Source organism: Sitophilus oryzae, unplaced genomic scaffold, assembly GCF_002938485.1.
Source record: "Sitophilus oryzae breed Bouriz unplaced genomic scaffold, Soryzae_2.0 scaffold_1576_pilon_pilon, whole genome shotgun sequence".
NCBI lineage: Eukaryota > Metazoa > Arthropoda > Insecta > Coleoptera > Curculionidae > Sitophilus > Sitophilus oryzae.
In genome coordinates, this window is record NW_022146254.1 from 3,218,895 (window position 1) to 3,240,514 (window position 21,620).

The window sequence follows — 21,620 nt, forward strand, 5'->3', positions numbered from 1 at the left end:
CTGATAAAAGGAGTTGTTTTTGCTTATAATGTCTTATGCCTAAAATTACCATAGCGGTATTTGACTATCACTATAACCGTCATTTTCCATATAAGAGAGTAATAGATGCATTATCTTAAGAGACATATAAGAGATTCATACCATATAAGAGAGTCAATCAGAGAAGTATTTTAATCTCAAAAAATATATTTTAGATATATTTTCAGCTATGATGCCAAATATTAATGTCTAGTGATCCTTAGTGCTAATGCTATGTATTATAAACTTAAATTATATTTCTGTTACCAAATTGTAAATGAAGTTAAATAAATTTATTTATCACCGTCGATAATTTATTTCATCAGTGTCATTATAAGTACTTCGATATGTTTATCTTGACTCACCAACAAAAAACATTCGAAAATACAAGAGGCATATTCTTCATATTCGGAAGCAATAAAGAAAAAAACCTAGGGTTTCTGATTAGCATGCCTTTGTTATAGTTACTTTTCCATAATTTAAATACTATTTTATTTTTTTGCTTCCAACGGCTGATATACCGGGTGCGTTTCAAAAGTGACTCACCCCTTTAACTTTTTTTTATTTTTCAGATAAAAAGATGAGATTTGATATGTTAGTATAAGACATAAATTAGCATTGATTGACGTATTCAATTATTGTTTTCGGTCACTTTCTGTTGCACCGGAAATGACTGCAACTTTTGAGTTTTAATCGATTTGGCACCTCCGGTATTTTGTTACTTTATTCGATAGAAAATGACACTCTGAATAGAATGACACATGTCAACTTTTGACAGTTTTGAATATGATTTATTTGAAATTGCAACATGCGATTAATAACGACAATTTGACTCGAAATACCATTACCAAGTGTGTGGTACCAAATTAACTTATTCCAAATTAAACTTTTTCCAAATATGCTAATGAGCCATTCTTGTTATATTTGAAAAAATTGAGATATGATTAAAATACCATTTGGGCAAATTTTATCCGGCTAGGATAAGACTCTAAAAACATCGTCGAAATCCAAATCTATTTTTCCAAGGCTCTTTGATTAAACACAGCCATGGCACCCTAGATTGGAATTTAAAATACAATTTTGTTTTAAGCGGAAATGTCAAAAGTTGACATATGATAGATTATATTCAGAGTGTCATTTCCTATCGAATAAAAAAAAACAACGCTTTATTGTACAAAAAGCCAAAACAGCTTCATCGATAAAGCATTTACAAAACAAAAAAGCACAAAAACAAATATACAAATAATAAAAAAAATGTCATACAATACAAATCAATTCAAAAAAATCTACGTCATAAAATTACAAATAAAACATATATGGACATTGCAGAACATAGGCGTATTTAGAAAATTTTACAAAAGGAAAACTGTAAATGGATAAAATCACGTTATATATCATAAAATCATGAGTTATAAAATATTAAATATTAAATACTAGACCTTTAACCAGTGTGTGAGATGATCAAAATTTTAAAATTCAAAATTGTTCATGATTAAACATCAACAAAAAAGTCGTTTATCGCATGTGGGGCTTTCTCCAGTAAGTATGATTTCAGAGCTTTGCGAAATGCGGGAAAGAATAAAAGTGACTTGATATTCGAAGGCAAATGATTGTACATTTTCTTGGCATTGTACAGTATTGAGCCCTTAACTAGTTCTGAGCTCGGGGTTGGCAGATAAATATCGTGCTCCGCATTTTGTGAGAAGGCCTTTATGGAATAGAGAATATGTGCTTGCGGATTAAGCAAACGGATTCAAAAATGAAAAAATGAATAAATTAAAAAAATGCCGAGGGTTCCATTTAAAAATCAAAAGTTGCAGTCGTTTTCTGTGAAATAGGAAGTGGCCGAAAAGAATTGAATACGTCTCAATCAATCCTAATTTATGTTATATAGTAACATACTAAAAAGTTATAGGGTAGAACCACTTTTGGTACATAGAGGTAAAAATATCAAATTATCCGGTTGATAAGAGACGCCGAACTACTGGAGTGACCGATTTGATTTTGATAAGACTTATTTTATTTAAGACTGTATAACAATTGAATCCATTTTACAATAATTCTTCAAAAAGGTTTGCCTTTATGATGTTTGCCCTACTCTATGAGGTATACGTTTATAATTTGTTTCTAACATTCATACCCCCTCCTACTAAACTTAAGAAAAACTTCTCAAAACCTTTCACTTCGATATCCGTTTCAAATTACGAAAACAAACATGTCCAAATCGGATCAAGACAAGCACACACTCTCGAATCCTTCGTGACTTGAAACAGGAGGGCGACTAACTATCCCACACCTCCCTAAAAACCCGAACCTACAAGGTCCGTCCACCTGAGATTTTGATCCAGTTCCGATCATACGTCGATCGACAAAAGACCACCTTTTTTACTACCATCTAAAAGCCTCAGTCAGTCATTCAGTGAATGAAGGAAAGTAAAAGTGACCCAGCGAAGAGCACCATCGTAACGTAATAATATCGAGAGTGACCAGAAAAAGCGCGCGTCCAGTCGTTGGCTTCGCGCGACGTCTCAATTGTCTCACCCTAATCATGAGATAAAACTTCTTTCAAACTCCTTGTTTTATTTAACAAACTATCTCATACATTTCTGTCACAATGAAGACTTTGAAACTGTTCCTTGTCGTCGTTATTTGTGCATTTCTAATCGGTTCGGTGTCATCGAAAAATGACTGTCCGGCAAGCAAGAGATCGAACTCTAAATTGATCTGTTATTATGGTGGTTTGGAGCAGATCGATGGGTGCTATTGTACTCACGTTATTTTGCCATCCAATGCCGATGTTAAGGGTATAGAAAAAGTTAGAGAAGAGGCTAGAGGGGTGAAGATATACGTGACTGTCAATGAATTTAATCAGGTAAGCAGAAAAAGTGAATTATAAATTTAACAAAAATGTATATGCATAAACTAGATATGTATAAAAACGGGGTCAAGCCCTAGATGTTATTTACTTGGCCAGTATTCTTCTTTATTTTTAATGGCGCTTAGTGCCAGTTGACCTTAGCAAGGTTGTAATTTATTTTTATGATTTTGAAATGGTATAGTTTAAAACTTAAAAAAAAATATTTTTTTTGGAAGTATATTTGTGTGTCAGGAAACGTTCTATCCTTTTCTAATTTGTATATAATTAGTGTTAGTTTTAGATAAGTTTTATGTCAATTTTTAGTAAATTACGTCTAGAGATTGGCCTTGCCAAAATTATCATTGATTGTCATTTGCCAGCCGTCTTTGACGCCGATTTTTCTCGATCAAACGGTATTTATATGTTTACAAATAAGTATATAATTGGTATTTCTACAATAACTTTAAAAGTAATATTATAATAGAAATCGTTTGTCTGTAATGTGGTAAAATGTAGCTAATTATTCGGCAATGTAATAGTTTGTTTAAAAAATAAACAAGTGGGATCCGCAAATCCGTTTATTTTGACAGTTTAAATAAATAAATTATATAAATCACTCTTAATAAAATTAATCAGGTGGGCAAAATTGAATAATACAAATTCTAAATCTAATCAAAATGTTAAAAAAGTCGTTTTTCTCTAAAAATAAGTTATCCAATCATAATTAAAATCTATAATAATGAATCGTTTCTAACACTACTTAAAAATATTGGCCATGCAATATTGTATTTAAAAAATTAGGGGATGTTAATGTTTTTTAAATCGGTTTGATATATATGTTAAATCGGTTTGATATAATATTATTTTTATAGGATTTTAATTTTTCATATATTTTTCTAGTACGTGATTTATTCTTTTTGCTTAAATTAATATTAGGTTTTTTAGAAAAGAAGAAACAAATTAATGATAAGTTGATACTACATAAAATATATGCATATTTCTTTATTATACAGGGTGAGTCTAAAAAAATATTTTTTGGTGTGGTATATTTCGACCCCAGAAACACGTCTATAAGGGTTTTCTCGAGAAAAAAATTGAACATTTGGTATGTTTCAAAAAAAATTTTTTTTAATTTTTTGTTAAAAAATATAATATCGTCGTAAGATAGCAACATAAATAGTATACAATATATAATATAATACATAATATAATTTACAAGAAAGAAAACTCCAAAAATTCAGAGGTTCTGAAAATTTAAGCAAAAAATAATTTTGTTTAATTCCCAACATAATTCAGTTATTTTAAAACGAATATATTTCTTTTATGGATATCTACCACCCCTGAAAATATTTGTTGTAAGACCCACCCTGTATATATAGAAATAAGATAACTCCAAAAGTAAAGATATTTCCAAGAGAGATAATATTCTTGAAATTTTGTTTTAGAGATTAGACTTTTTAAGTGCAAGTTTCTTGATACCTATATGAACTATTGACCTACCTATACCCTAACTATATCAATCTTGAACATTATCATTTACTACTGTATAAAAAATCTATACTAGAATATTTATTTCATAAATTGTACTGAAACTGTGGTTGGTTCCTTGTGAAACATTGTTGAAATATTAGTATTTTAATAAAGCACGCTTTTAGATGTTTCAAAAAACTTTTAATAAGAGTAACTTTAACTCTACATATATGTTTCGGCTTGTTAGGCCTTTTTCAAGAGTTTTTTAAGAACTAATCGTCTAACTACACTGTAACTATATATATATATATATATATATAGGCCTTTTTCAAGAGTTTTTTAAGAACTAATCGTCTAACTACACTGTAACTATATATATATATTTGCTATGGGGGTGGGTTCAGAGAGTTTACAAAAGGGGTAATAAAAAATGTGTTTAGAAATCCTTGCTGGTCGTTAACATTATTTTCGTTTTTAACAGATTTTAGTATTTCTAACTGTTCAATGTAATTTAAGCGTCTACCTTTTTTTTTGAAACATCTAAAAGCGTGCTTTATTAAAATACTAATATTTATTTCACATAAAAGCAATCTTACCAACTTTTGTATATATTAATAATTAGTTTTTTAGTCTTTTTAGTTAACTTTATAGTTAACTTTATGTATATAAGTAACTTTGTTTTAGGTAATTTTAAGTACCTACTTATTATAGAATTAAAATGTAGATTAATTTTAAATAAAAAACATGTAGAAGACGATTCGTTTGACAGTACTGTTGTGGTACTGTATCCAATAGAAATTTTTTTTAAATGCTCTGCTTTTTTAGGTTTCAACTTAAAGGCTGCAGGAGTCGTTAATTTAAGAAATTATACGTATGATAGTATATGATTCCATATCTAGATTGTGTCTCAATACGTAATTCTAATCATTACGAATATCCTATTCTATAAATGCGGTCTAATTATTGCTAATTTTGATATAATGTATTTTTTAATTATAAATTGTAATTCAAGTTAATTAAACAAAAATTTGTGACTTTATCTAGAATTTAAATTTTGTTATCGATATTTTTTATCTAATTAATTCAGTTATTTAGTTTAATAGTATTAGTTATTTACTTTAATTCAGTTATGTACCTTAATTTAATTTTTAATTAATTTAAAATCATTCACATTTAACAGTAAATAATCTAATAATTGCAGTTCTGCTTTGATTGAAGTTCAATTATATCTATTATTCAATAAAGATTTGCATAAATTTATTTGTCAAAACTATTATTATAAAGAATTAATGTTATTTGGGGACTACATACTTATTTTTAAATATTACTCACTGAAAACATCATGGTAAAATTAATTAATATTTTTATTGCAGGCCGGCATGCCACCGATTCATTATTATTTAATACTTATTTATGATAACAGAATTTTAATTAATTTAAATAAAGGTTCCATTTTATCTGATCTAAATTTTATTTTTTAATACTGTTCCAATAACTGGTTTCTTCTTAAAAGTAAAAGTGATTTATTTCAAAATGCGATATCTAGATTAAAAATAATTTATTGATGCTTGTATATAAATGTGCCTATTAAAAATTCGTAGTTTCTTCATCTGAATTTTAGTCATCTATTGTGGATGATGTTAGTGTTTAATGTATTGTAGTTGATTTGTGTTTTATACAAATGATTATATTTATAGTAATTCATTAATTTTTTTCCTAAATAAAAACACGTGATTTTCAAGACATTCTTAGTATTTCGACTATATACAGGGTGGACAGAGTTGTATTCGGGAAACTTTGGCAGCATATTCTGCAGATAAAAATAAATTAAAAAGTTTGTAAAAATTCATGTCCTAAAATGCTTCACTTCGGAGATACAGGGTGTAGAATTTTCATTTGACTTTTTTTTCTAAATAATTTTCGAATTATAGTTAGATATTTGTTTGTAATTTGGTCTCTGAGCGTTTCTTGACATGAGAAATTTGATTTTGTTGTCAATATGACTCCTACATGTAGGGGACGCCTACATGATGTTTAACTGTTAGTTGTAAGAGTAATGACTTTTTGTTCGCATCTCTATAAAACTAATGAGTAATAAAACTTATTTTACGTAATTTTTTTGGTAATAAACGTTTCTTGATAAAAATCGCTACGAGCAACCGATCTCAAGATATTTGGAATGGAAATAGTCAATATATGTCATTATTGACAAAAAATATACACCTTGGCTGCATGGCTATTTGATTGAAATGATAAATTTGGGAACTTTTTATTTTTATAAATTAATCATACACATTTCCAGAAAGAAATTATGATAAAACAGTTACTGTTGAACCTTTTGTACAAAATAATTTCAAATTTATTATTTTAGTCTAATAACTATCTCATTTTTAAATTTTGTTTCAAAATGATGATATACTCTAGCGATTTTTACCAAGAGAATTTTCATCTAAATATAGATGTTAGTTAATTCAGAAATAATTAATTATTTAGAAACAAAAACGAAATAAAAATGACACTTCTACAGCCTCTATCTCCAAAACGAAGCATTTTAGGACATAATTTTATACGAAAATTTTTGCTTATTTTTAGCTGCAGAATATGTTGCCGAAGTTTCACGAAGTTCACGATCACAAGTCGGATATTTAATTTTTTATTTCCTTATTCACCTGTTATTTTTGCTGCTAAAGTGAAATTTGCATTTTATAAAATCTATTGCCAAAATAGCTGTAATTACTTTCAAAACAATGACAATACTTCTCATAAGTATCTATGTTTGCTATGTGTTATAGCTTAAAAGATATTTGTATCGATGAATAAATACTAGGTCATGTTTTTTCCACCTGCGTGTATTGATATTGTACAATTTATCATCATTAACATTTCAAAGAACAATAAGATCTTGTTACTCCCAGAACATGAAAGAGTTTAAAAAATGAGTTTGAAAATAACATTTTTTTTCTAGACAAAGTAGATCAATGTATTATTACAAACAATTATTAATTTTTTGATTTAAATTCTCATTCAAAAATTAATAATATTATGCATTTTGATGCATTGTTTCTAACTGTATTTTTTCGCTATATTAATTTTTTTCATTTTGCATTATATTTTTTTTTCTTTATTTTCTCTTAGAAACAATTTAAGTTTTGTATTAAAAATAAAAGAAAATTATAAAATAATTTTTTCATACATTATTATTGAAATCATTTTAAATTTCTATATTGTAATTATTTTAAATTCCTACATTTTTCTTTTTACAAGAATTTTTTTTAACATTGTCAACGATATTTTCACTGTAGAATGTAGAATGAGTAAGAGGGGGGGTTAATTACTGCGACCTTAAAGATCTATTGTGCCCCCCTTCCTTGAGTCATCATACAGTCTATAACCCATCATACCCCTGTTGTAGAGGGGACAGGGTATTTCCCATTCTCCTCTGACAACAGTTCTTCCTCCGAGGGTACACACCCTTCCACGGTTGGAGTTTGGCCCTCCGTGCCGCTCTTCACAGTCGAGAAGCTTGCCTCCGGCTGAGGAACCCGTGAGGTGGACGCTGGAGGATCTGTCTCCATTTTCTCACCTCTTTAACTTGGTCTCTCCTTAGACCTGATACCGGTGTTGTCCCGTATCTATAATAGAATATTGTGTCCCTCTTTCTCTATTGCCTCCTTGGATTTGAGGTCAATTCTTATTGTGAAGTCCTGACCATGACCCTCCTCCCTCGAGTTGATGACTCGCCAAATCGATGTCCTTACATTGAAGTTCTGACCCTGGATAAGGCTCAGCAGATAGGTGGTGTTTTCCTCTTGTTCCTCGGCAGAAAGACCGTGATGGCCGCCCCTTTAGGGATGTTTTCTCCCTTCACTGCAACCAGTTCCGGCCCCTGCCAATTTTTAAGCTTAAGTGCGATTTCCATCAACCAATTCTTCGATTCTTGAGATACACAATCTATGAGGATCATGCCCACCTGAAAGTGTATCCCCGTAAAACGCAGCTGATCCACATTTTGTAGATCGTTGTGTTGCGATCCGATCGCCACTACTTCGTCCAATATAGCCTCTTCTAGAAACGTTTGCTGGCCGGTGGTCAGAGCAACTTTTGGGAAATCTTTTGGCAGCACCGCCATTTTCACTTGTCCAGCAATAGCGGCAAAGCTGGTGATACGTCCCTGCTTGCCTCCCGGTGTTGGACGGCTTTCCATCCTGGCTTTTTTCTCTCCCTGCCGGAGAAGAGGTGAGAGATTCTCGCTCCCTCTCTTGCCCTTTGATGGAGATGAGTCAGGTTGTTTCTTGGTCTTAATTTCACGGTAACTAAAATAAAAAAAATATTATTTTTTTTGGCGCACCCTAATAACTACTATTTAAAGAATTGTTACTAGCAAATCAAAAACCTTTTCTTTTAAATAGATATAATCAGTTCTATATATGAGAATATTGATTTGTTGACACATATTATGAGAATATTTCCAAATTAACAAAGCAGCTTGTAATTACAATGTCAACTACTCGGGTCACTTTTATTTTTTAATTAGTTTAAATCACATTTAATCCTTTTTGACAGCTTAATGTAATATTTTAATTAATGAAAACGTAAATGTCTTCATATAAATTATCTGGAAATATTAATATATTTCTTGCGTGATATATTCATAATTTACAAATGAAAATAAAACAGTTTATTTTTTATTTATTTTCACTCACTAAACTTTTTTTTTACAGGGGCTGATAAATTTGTTGAAAGACACCAAAGTTGATGGATTGGAGATCGACTTGAAGAAACTCGACTCGAAGAATGACATATCGGACTTCATTTCCACTGTCAAAACGAGAATTGGCTCCGATTTGAGCATCGCACTATCGATACCCTCGAAAGCTGATTTGGTCGCTAAATACTTCGACTTCAAAGCTTTGAGCAAACATGCCGATCTTTTCATACTTCAAACAGGCTTTCTGGGTGCCTCCACCAATGTTACCTTCCATCCAAGTCGTTTGTCGGGCATGTGGGACATGCAAAACACGGTAAGTAACCGTAGATAACCATATACTAATCCATAAAATAAGAAGTAATACGTATATTATTGGTTTGCTGATATGATTATTGATGGATAAAATTATTACATTTTTACAAAACAATTAAATGTTTTGTATCCATACTTTTTAGAATATTTTGGCAAATAATGGTTGCACGGTCAAGTTGGCCTTGGTACAGTCTATCGACATACCAAAATTCATTTAAATCTGACGATTTTTTGATTTTTACGATGTTCTCTATGGGTATCTCGGAAAGTACTGGAGATAGAGAGTCGATTAAATGGGGAAAGAATTGCTGTTTTGTGGGGTCATAAATATGCGCCTTTCAGATTTTGGAAAAAGTTCATGGCTTACTAGATATTCCGAAAAAAACAAATTTCGGCTATTTTAAAAATTGTCCCTAATTCCATTATAATCTATTTTAGACAAAAAGTTTTCAGATAAAAGTTGTAGATAAATACATCCCTGATTAGTTTGTGTCCTCCATTTTTTTCTAAAGCCTGTCATTTTTGACATTTGACACAAATATATGTTTTTTTTAAATGGAAACCATAGTTGGCCATGACTCCATGAAAAGCGCCATTTTTTAAACTGTTCAGCGATTTAAGCTATAATATGTTTTTTTTTTCGAAAAATTACTATTCGGCTATTCGAGTTATAGCCAATTCTTATCATTTATGTTATCATTTTTTAGTTAGCCATGGAAACAAGTTCAATCGTCGTTGCTCTCAGAAATGTGAAACTGTCACATCCCAACTTTGTGAATTAAAATTAACTAAAATTGTAAATATGAATTTCTCAAATGAAGAAAAGCGTGTAGGAGTATTGGTACAACTTTTCTTGGCCATACATTTTCGAGGATACGTTAACCAGTGAACGTTACTTACGTTTTTTAGAGAACGGTTTTCAAGACATGTTAGAAAAGTTAAATTTAGATACTCGCGCATCAATAGAGTGGTTCCAACGTGAAATTCATTATGACACCCCCTCCCCCCACCACATAATGCAAGAAATGTTAAAAATTATTTATATCATAATTATGCAAACTCAGGTGGATAGGAAGAGGTGGATCCATTGCATGGGCCTCCTCGATCACATGACCTATCCATTTTAGATTTTTTTGCGGTATAACTATGCTAACTAACAACAAGGTTTATAAAAGAACTTGACTTAAGAGAGGCACTCGAAGAGGCGGTACGGGAGAAGTTTAATTAAGTCGACCGGTCCCATAGACTTAAAATAAAATATAGACTACACTATTTACATCTCAACGCGGTCGAACAATCTTTTTTGTACACATGTTTACTTCTGGGTACAGTCGACCGAGCCTTCCTCAGCCAGCTTATGTTGTCACGTCTTTAATATTATCAATATTTTTTTTCTTGTTATACACATATATTGAGATATTAATACTACAGTTTAATAAAGTAGGTATTAATATTCCATAGATGTATTAAATAGTCCTTATACTACTAAATTATAAGTCGGATACTGTTTAAAAAGGATAAGTTCTTTACAATATGACAACACCGATTAGAGGCGAGGGAGCCTATTCATTCATTTATTACCTTGTAGTACGCGTCGCACGTGTGCGGTAAAGCTTTGTTGCCGCTATGTCCCCGGCTGTATTAACGCATTTTCTTAGCTTGTAGTCCTTAAGTGTTTATTTTATTGACTTTTTCTGTTCAAGAACTATAAAATATGGTTCACCAGTGCCAAATTTGCAAGAAATTTGATTTAAATACCTGACCGGTAGGCAACTCTCAATTTACTCATTAGGAGTCAGTGGCGTTGTTGTAGAAAGGCGCTTATTTAGATAATATTTTAGTAAAATGTAAAATCTGAATTTTTTCTCTTACATTACATTATTTACTTACTTACATTGTAACAAAATCATAATTATAACCCTGTTAATAATTAATAATGTTTTTATTAAAAATATATTCCGGTTTATTCTAAAATTGTCTTCAGAATCTAAAATAACATACAAGAATTTTAAAATGATATTACATTATGAAACAATATTTTTTAATATACCGGGTCGTCTCAAAAGTGGCTCACCCCTATAACTTTTTTATTTTTTCAGATAAAAAAAAACAGATTTGTATGTTAGTAGGTATATGACATAAATTAGAATTTATTGACGTATTCAATTGTTTTTGGTCTCTTGCTGTTTCACCGAAATGATTACATCTTTTGATTTTTAAAGGCACCATCGAGTAAGTAAGTATCGATAAAAAATAACACTCTGAATAGAATGACATATCATATGTCAACTTTGTCGCTTAAAAACAAATCGTATTTTAAATTTCAATCCAGGGTGCGATGATGTTATTAAAAACACTAATTTTAATCAAGGAGCCTTGGAAAAATAGTTTTGATCGTCTAATGGGTTTCGTGTCTTGTCTAGGCCGGTTAAAAGATGTACAAATCGTATTTTTAATCATACATATGTCAATTTTTTCAAATGGAACAAGGGTGACTCATTAGCATATTTGGAAAAAAACATTTTTTATGAATATATTGATACCACACTTTTGGTATTTCGAGTCAAATTGTCGTTATGAACCCCGTGTTACAATTACAATTAAACCACATGCGAAAATGTCAAAAGTTGACATATGATATGTCATTCTATTCAGAGTGTCATTTTCTATCGAATAAAGTAGAAATATACCTGTCGCCGATTCTAGTATATCTGTGGAATAGATCCCGTTTTGATTAATATTAGGGGTTGTAAATGTTTGACTAAAATTATAATTTATTATTAATTTCGAAAATTACGTAATTTCGATTATAAAATTTCTTCTATAACCTGTATTTTATTATTTTTATCCTTTTTGGACTCTTAAGACGTTTTTTTCTAAACTTTTATTCAAAAAACCTGTCTTAAATCTTAATAAAATATAAAAAAGTTTAAATACGATATATTTTTAATTTAATTATAGCTTCAAAATAAAAAAATTACCCGGCTATGATACGGAGAGTTCAGGTGTACTTGAGAAATGAAAGACACTGTTGTGTTTCTCGGCTGAGTCGTCAGGGAACGACCGTTACGACAGAGACAACCTATCTATCGCTCGTGTCGCACTCGTTATAACCTAAAACAATAACACAACAATAACAAGACATTGTCTGACCGCATGTTCCAGCTATTTATGAATGAGATGCTCAATGCTCAGTCTATATTTTATTTTAAGTCTATGACCGGTCCAGTCGTTCCGTGAGACTAGCTAGTAATTCAATTTTAAAAAGATGCATTTATGTACTCAAAACAATGATGGATTTTTTGAACATTTTCTAAAATAACTTAAAGTGTATGTAGTGATATTATTTTTTCTTTTAATTTCACTTTGTGTAATGTAAATTGTAAAGAGCCATTTAGTAATATATTCTGTCTTTTTAGTTATGAATCATAACAGAATAAGAATACCATGCCTACTAAGTGAAATTAGTCAAGAAAGATAGGAATTGGCTATAACACATTAATTTTTCGAAAAAAAAAACATATTAAACTTTATATCGCTGAAAAGCTTAAAAAATGGCGCTTTTCATGAAGTCATGGCCAACTATGGTTTCCATTTAAAAAACATATGTTTGTGTCATATGTCAAAAATGACAGGCTTTAGAAAAAATCGGAGAATACAAACTCATTAGGGATGTGATTATCTATCACTTTTATCTAAAAACTTTTTGTCTAAAATAGATTATAATGGAATTAGGGACAATTTTTAAAATAGCCAAAATTTGTTTTTTTCGAAATATCTAGTAAGCCATGAACTTTTTCAATAATCTGAAAGGCGCATATTTATGACCCCACAAAACTGCAATTCTTTCCGCATTTAACCTACTCTCTATCTCCGTTAGTTTCCGACATATCCATAGAGAACATCGTAGGAAACTCACCCTGTATAGACCAAAAAGTCATATAAGTTAGCTACAAATTGAACACTAGAACAAAATATACTGAACTCTAAAATGCATGAAAAATTTAGACGTGTGTTTTTCGTGTCGGTATTATAGATATTAAATGTATTTCTTAACTCTAAACTATGAGAATTTAAGTATAATAATCTACATATTATAAAATGCTAATATTTATCTCTGTCGTTTCTAGTGAAGTAACGACTTGTTCCAGAAAGTTGTTTTTTTTACTAAAAGATAGCTAATTGGCTCTTCTAAAAACTGTCGTCGCCAGATTTTTTGTTTTTCATTTAATTAAAAAAATAAAATAAAAACTATTTTTTTCCTGATGTCGTGGCGGATGCGCCAGACTTCAACTAGTATTTTATAAAATACTAAATTTTTGATAAAATCTTGCGATTACATTAATTGGAACTGGCCGTTTTCTTTCTATAACTTACATATATAATTTATAAATATGATATATTGTACTAGTTTTTGCAACCATAACTAAAGGTTATTCTAGCTTGTAATATTCGTAATGTCCATATTACGTATGTATCTACACCAGCAATAAATTTCAATGTTGCACTAAATAGCGTGTAGAAGAAAACTTGAATACTATTTATGGTCTGTATATGTAAAAATAGCAATATCCTCAGTGAATTGTATGAATTATTATAGTCTCTCTTAACATTTGCCATTTTAAGATATATTTTTTATTTATTTAATGTCTTTTGCGTTGATATTATATGAATTATATTCTATTTAGATTATGCAGTAATGCTCATAACTCCAATGCTTGATCACTTAATTGAAAAAAATAATCGAAATAAATCCTGGCAATTATTTATTTTAGTTTAGTCGAATTTTTTTTTATTCTCTAAAATCTTTGATTTAGTTACACTAAAAATATCTTCCAATATAATATCGTAAGTAAAATCAAGTATTTTAAGTTAAAGTTTCTTTTTTGCTGACAGGGCTAATCTAGACTTGGCCTATTCTGATAATACGTATTTAAAATCGTGGTCTTCAGCAATATAATGGCGTACTGACTAGCCAATGTCTACTAAAAACTGGGACCGAATTAGATATTCGATCTCATCCTGCCTCTACCCGGCGTGATTGAGCAAAGCGTCTCAATAGGCTCTTGAGACAACTTCTTTTACATCACCAGGGAGTTTTTCAGGCGTTCACCCACTCAAATAGCCACATTGCCCAACGTCGCTTAACTTTTGTGATCGACTGCAAACAGGTGTTTTGACGTAGGCCCTTTGCTTATAATTATAAATAATCCATATGCAATAAAAAATGCTACTAGATTTTGGATGTGAGGATAATTTACTCTTTTATCAATTCGAACTTAAGAAACCACTCATTTGTATCAATAAACCACACTTCACAATTCTACTACGGGAAATATTTGTCATTGGACGCATTTTTACAAATAACGTAGCGTGTGGGAAGGTGGCCGAAGTACTAGGGAAGGTGGCCTACAGTACATAATTCGAATGTTCGCACATTCGCCAAATGTTGTTAGCGTCTGGGACCGGCTTTACCAAAAGATGTACTTCAGTTATGATATTTCTCAAGAATTCGTGAAAAGATGTTAACCAGTTTTATTGGTTTATTTCAAAAATGACAGATCATATTTCAATTTTATTGGTTTGAAGGAACGATGAACGACAAACGGACGCCAATGCGTATGAACTCGCCTTTAGATTTTTGAGGCTTGTCAAAGTCTTGTCAAATTATAGGTTATAATTTTGTGTCAACTTATGTCAAATACCCTGCGTTTTGGAAGATGATGCATTTTGATTCGTGTTATTACGTGTGATTTGTCTCTTTTGAAGTCAAGTGGAGGAAAAATCGAAGGAAAATTAACTATATAGGCACAGAGCACAGTTTATAGTTAATACTCGCTGCCCAGGCAGTCATATAGTCTGGACCAGATACCAATTTTCATCCAAATATTGATGTTACTTCAGCCTTTATTAATTACTTACCCTTTATTTATTTTTATATGCTGCCAAAGTTTTTGAAATAGAGTTTGGACCAAACTGTTTATTCTGCAGTCGTATACACCAATAAAGTTACCATCAATAAAGTTTGTATTATAGAAACATACTGATACAAAGATGGTATACAAATTGTATACCATCTCGGCCTAGATAAGTGCATCTCGTATATGGTACGAGGATCGTACTAAACATATACTAGAAACTGGAGTAGCTGTAAAATATCGACATCACACGATAGGTAAATAAAGGATTTTAGTGCCGCAGAAAAATAATGTTAAAAGGTACTGGTTTAAAAAAATTAAATAAAAGTTAATTAATCAACCTTTAAGGTACAAAATTTGGTAAGTGTTATTATTAATAAAATAGTTTGTTTTATTTATACAAAAGCCAAAGCAATAAGCAAGGCTTTAAGGCAATAAGCACTGGCTAATTTATTATTTGCTTAAGCAAGGCTCTAAGTTGATTGTCAATAGGACTCCCTTTGTTTAAACAAAACAAACAGTTTTGTTTAATTTATTCCTGTGGAATATTTATTTGTAATCTTAATTACGTAAATTTTTTGGAATTGATTTGTATTGTATGATATTTTTTTATTATTTGTATATTTTTTGTGGTTTTATTTGTTTTGTAAATGCTTTGTCGATGAAGCCATTTTGGCTTTTTGTACAATAAAGCGTTGTTTGTTTGTTTGTATTACAAATTTGTATTTGTACGAAAAATTTGTATTTCTATGATAAATATAATAATAAATGCGGGAAGTTTCTTGAAGCTTGAAAGTAAGAAATAGTTCTTTTTTATATTTTTTTTGGTATGTGGTGTTTTGTTGTTGTTTGTTTTATATTAACACATACTGTTTTTTAAATAAAATAACTCGATTATATTTTTTCAGTTTTATACAGTTTTTTTTTCCAACAAACCAAATCACTTGTCAGTCAAATTGTAAATATATTAATGTCCTGCTATGCGTTCCCATTGTACCAACTTATTTCTATGTAAAATAAAATAAACTACTATGAAATTAAAATGACAGACACATCTATCACTGTCAAGGATATTGTCGTTGGACAGACTATACCTATATCCTTAAGCATTTTAGGCGGTTATGCAAATTAGTTTTACTAGTAAAGTAGCACTGGCAAGTTGGTTTCCATTTCGATTGAACGCAATGGTGTTTACAAAAATAACTTTTTTATTTTGTATAATTGTGAGTAACATTGTTACTCATTTAATCATAAATTCACTGATTTATGTATAATGAATAATAGTAATGATATGTTATGTTTCATCATTATTATTTTCTGTTTGTTCAACCATTTCCAATTACCTATGGTGTAGCCTCCCACACATATTTAGATACTTTCTTTGCAGTTGGGCCCATTGGTTGTCTACTGTTGGCTATGCGGCCCTCTATCCCTGCTAATTTCTTAATATCATGGTCTCATCTCAGGTTTGGTCTTCTTCTAGGTCTCTTAATTCCTCGTGGGTACCATGCTGTAATTTTTGTGGTCCATCTGTCGTCTATCGGTCTGTTTTTATGTCCCTTTTTCTGGCCAGGTGTCCTGCTCATTGACACATGGATTGGGTTGGGTTGGGATCTATTGCCTGGGTTTTTTGTTGTATCCACTCTATTGTTTTACTCTTTTTTTTTGTTATTCACGGCATATTTTGTTCCATTGAGCGTTGATCTCCGGTTTAAGTGTCCAGATTTCGTATGCGTAGATCATGACTGGTTATTTAGGTTGATTTATGGTAGTAGAGATCCCGAGATGTGTACTAGATTTTTTATAGATGTCTCAAATATAATATTCTTCTTATGTTATGTTTAAAAATAGGTATACTGGAGTTCCAGTATATTGTGATCAATATTTGGAATATTGTGATTTCTTCTGAAAATGAACTCCAGGATTAAATATCCATACAAATTTGTCAGCATGTCTTTACCCAAATACCATATTGCTCCATAAAGTGTTAAAATTTATTATTCGTGAGGTAACCTTTCCGTAAATATAACACGAAAAAAATATATCTAAACAATAGTCAGTTTAAGTCGCAACTTTTTCAGATATATGTTTCCCAGACAAAAACACTCAAGAAGGTAAAAACTTAAATCTTTTTATTACTAATATAACGATTAAATTTATTATTATTTCATTTCATTCATTATTTGTGTAGGCGAGTTCATGATCCTGTTTGTAGGCGCCTCAACTTTGAATTACCTTAAAAATCAAGGTTTTTTCACCATTAACAATTATTCAATGTTGATTAATAAGTGCGAATTCGAAAGTAGATCCACCTACATAAATTATCTGTCACGATAACAAAATAAAAATGTGCTGTAAAAATTACATAAATTATAACGTGGGAATATAGTAAACGTACGATCTACTTTTTAAGGTGTTTTTTAGAACTTTTTGTTGCTGTTTCTTCAGATAACCTTGCAAAACGTTTTAAAGACAATAAGCTATAAAATCATGTAAGTCAAGAGGGCCACATAAAAGAGTTATAAAGTCTAATGTTATAGATTAAACAATTTCTTAAAAATGTTTTGTAATATTTTGTGAAATCAATCACACAGAAACAACTTCGAGCAGAATTTGCAACTCCTATTACTAAATTATAATTAGCAATGAAATTACTATTACATTCAGAGCATTGATTTCACACTTATTATTGTAAAATGGAACCTTTTCTGGACTTACGACTTTTTTATATTTAAGGATATAGCTATTTATGTAACTAGTACCTAAAATGATGTTTTTTAGGACGAATCATTACTGTTTGCGGACGAGGCGTTAGCCGAGTCCGAAATAGTAGATGAGTCCTAAAAAACATAATTTAGGTACGTGTTACATACACTATTTTTTGTCATACGCTTTTTACAGTTTTTTAGAACGCATATTTGCAAATTTTCCATATTTGAAATTATAATGTTTGAAAAAGTTGGCTTATAAATTCATATCTTAGTAACGAGTTTGTTTATTTCATCGCATTTTGACATGTCATTCGAAATTTGTCACAAAATCACACAAATTCATCAACAATTTAGACATTTTAGTCCATAAAGGTTGCCATGACGACCTTTACGGCCTAGGCCGAAAAAGAAACATTTTACGGACTGAAATGAGTCCGTAAAATAGCTGTTTTTGGGAGCGTATGACAAAAAAATAATTATTATATTATATATATACACATGACCAAAATTATTGCATATAACGATATTTTTATTTTATTTTGGACCTAATATGATTCTTTTTATATTTTTGGACATATTGGCTTACTACACGACTAACTAATATAAAATTATAAATCTAAGTGCAACTAGGCTGTTATTATAATTTTATTTCATAATGAGTGAAAATCAACAAAAACAAATTTCATTTTAAACAGAAAATATTGAAACCAATTTTAATTATTTCTCACAACTAATAGTCGGTATTGCCTCCTCGAGCCGCACTGCAAGTTGTGAGACGACGTGGCATGCTTTCAATTAAGTTGTCCAGAAGATGTTGAGGAATGGCTTCCCATGTTTCGCGCGCAGCAATTTTCAATTCATTTAAGGTACGGGGGGATCATTCCTTTTGGGGCAATATGGCGTTTTAGCATGTTCCAAGCATGCTCGATCACATTCATATCTGGATACATCGGTGGCCACCACAGTTTTCCCCCTTATACCCTCTTCCTTACAAAATTCGCGAACCGCTGAAGTGCGATGGGGAGGAGCATTATCGTCCATGTAAACAAATTCATCCCCCACTGCCCCTCGAAATGGGCGCACAGTAGGCTCTAAAACGTCTCTAAGTTATGAGGCACCTGTCATTGTGCCATCAATAAAAACAAGAGGAGTTCGAGCTCCGTGCATTATACCTGCCCATACCATAATGCTTCCCCCTTGAAACAGGACACGGGGTTGAGCTGCGAATCCAAGCGTCCTCGTCTTCCAGATGCTCTCCAGACCAAAATTCGCGGCCTATTCTTGTTTCATCACTAAACATGACGAAATTCCGATTAGGTCCATTTGCTCTCATCTCCTCAGCCCATTGTAGTCGCTTAATTTTGTGCTGTAAATTAAGCTTCGGAACACGTAGAGGCCTCCTTAAATGTAATCCTCTGTCATGGAGTCTTCCTGCTATGGTCTTTCTTGAAACATTTACTCCTTCAAGGCGAGCTAACTCATTTTTAATAGCAGTACTAGAAAGCAGGGGATTGCGTCGTGTAATTAGGGATATTTGACGGTTTTGCACAGCAGTAGTAACTCTCTTTCTACCTGTTCCAGGCCGGTCTGTAACCTCGTTTGTCTCTCTGAATTTTTTAATATTCGCGAAACATCGCTTTGGTTAACTCCTACAATTTCAGCTAATGCAACTTACCGGTAGCCCTGTTGAGACAGTGTTACTATTCTGACTCTATTAAACTGTGAAATAATGTTTCTAAGGCCAAAACAACGGTCAAATTTCTTCTGAAACCCAAGAGACCACACATCGAAATGTGCAAGAATTTGTAATAATATTGGGTCTGAACGATAAACATTATTTACTATATCCATTTTAACAAAAAAAAATTTATTACAGATTATCAAAGCTATGTATAAAAAAGATTCTTTAAATTCATTTCCGTATATTTTTAAACGATATATGCAATAATTTTGGCCATGTGTGTATATAATTTATTTAGGATATTATGCCCTATTTTATTATTGTCTTATGGCGCGCTCAGACGACTCGTGTACTTGGCAAACATTTGTTATTGGCATACAGGGTCCGCATTAAATTAGTATTCAAATTAATAGACGACTAAACTATTAATTAATTTAACAGGAAACTCTGCTCCGTTTTTTGCATTCTTTGCCGACAAATAACTAAGTAATTCTTCATAATTAAGTAGGTAAAAAATAAAGGATTATAGCACTTAGAGAGAACGTACACCAACGTCTTGATTGATGTTAAGCACAGATAGCAAGGTCGATATAGGATCGGTGTGGTACCACAAAAAAAATACCGCGATCGTCTAGAACCTTCACATTTTCAAAAAGTACTCGTCACATATCCGTTTACGGATAGTCCCTCTGCAGAAATAGAGTGAGAATGACTATTTCGAACTAAGCGAATATATTCAGTTTATACTTAACTTAAAGAGAAGAATCGTCTACTGTTATAATTCCGCTTGTAATTTTTGAAAGTTAATTACTTTGTATTAATTACCTATTGATTACAAGGATTAATCTAAGCTGATTCTATTTTATACCGTTCTGAGTACTAATAATCTCTCGACTAAAACAAAGTATACTAATCGAATGTCACTCACGATGAGATATTCGATGTCATTCAGTTTGATAATCAGCCTTGGGAGCGCTCACCAAGATCGCTCAATTAGATCGAAACAAAACTAAATAAACCTCTCACGATCTGGATCTATTAATTTTTACTGTGCGAGTTAACTACTGGTTAAAATGCCTTTATAGGGTTATGCCGAACTTACTTGTGACCGTTTATACCGTTTATACAAATTTTAGGCCCAGTTACTGTTTTCCGTGATGTACAAATGAACTTTATGGGTTTAAGAACAAAAATTTCTACTATGCCTAACAATGCCTATGCATTTCACAATAACGGTTTTGTGTCTTTTAAAAGCACAGACACAGGTACGCCATTGTTTTAACACCATTCCTACTAAATATCACTTATTATTTGCATTCGAGTAACAGTTCCTTTTGTGTCAACACAATTTCTATTTTGTGTAATAGTACATATTATTTCTTTTTTAAGCTAACTTAGGCCGCAGTCCTGACGCCACTGTTATTTTTGTGTGCTATTTGACTCAAAAGAAGGACCTGGTAACGTAACAACGGCGTCACCTAGAACACATTTCTCTCGAAAGAATAAAATGCTCACTGGGTAGGCTATGAATCTAACGATAGAAAACAAACAAAAATAATAATAATAAATTCCGACATAAAAATCATAATTACCTACAGCTCTGAAGTATGGCCCTTGAAAGAAAAAGCCGAAAGAACGCTAAAAGCGACGGAGATGGACTTTTGGAGAAGATCAGCTGGAAAATCCGGAAGAGATAATATAATACCAAATGAAACCATAAGACCTCAAATGGAATTGAAACACGATATCGTAGACGACATGAGAACTCGGCAATTAATATGGTATGAACATGTGCAAAGAATGGAAGAACATCCCAAAGAAAATATTAAATTTTAACGTAGATTGGAAAGAGAGGAAGAAAACGAGGAAGATCATGCAAAAACTGGAGAGGGGGTATTGATAAAGAAGTTTTTTGTACAGAGGTTTAAAATAGATGGACGGGGAG

The 21,620-nt window shown here is 31.4% G+C and overlaps 1 protein-coding gene across 1 annotated transcript in view; it reads left to right on the top strand.

The window, feature by feature from the left end:
* Window positions 1-2,383: 2,383 nt before the first annotated feature.
* LOC115879415 overlaps window positions 2,384-21,620 on the top strand; it is a 67,312-nt gene continuing 48,075 nt past the window's right edge. Inside the window, exons 1-2 of the mRNA XM_030896242.1 lie at window positions 2,384-2,890; window positions 9,067-9,366. Of these exons, the coding sequence (XP_030752102.1) occupies window positions 2,633-2,890; window positions 9,067-9,366 (558 nt within the window). The 5' untranslated portion in view covers window positions 2,384-2,632. The remainder of the gene's footprint in view (window positions 2,891-9,066; window positions 9,367-21,620) is intronic.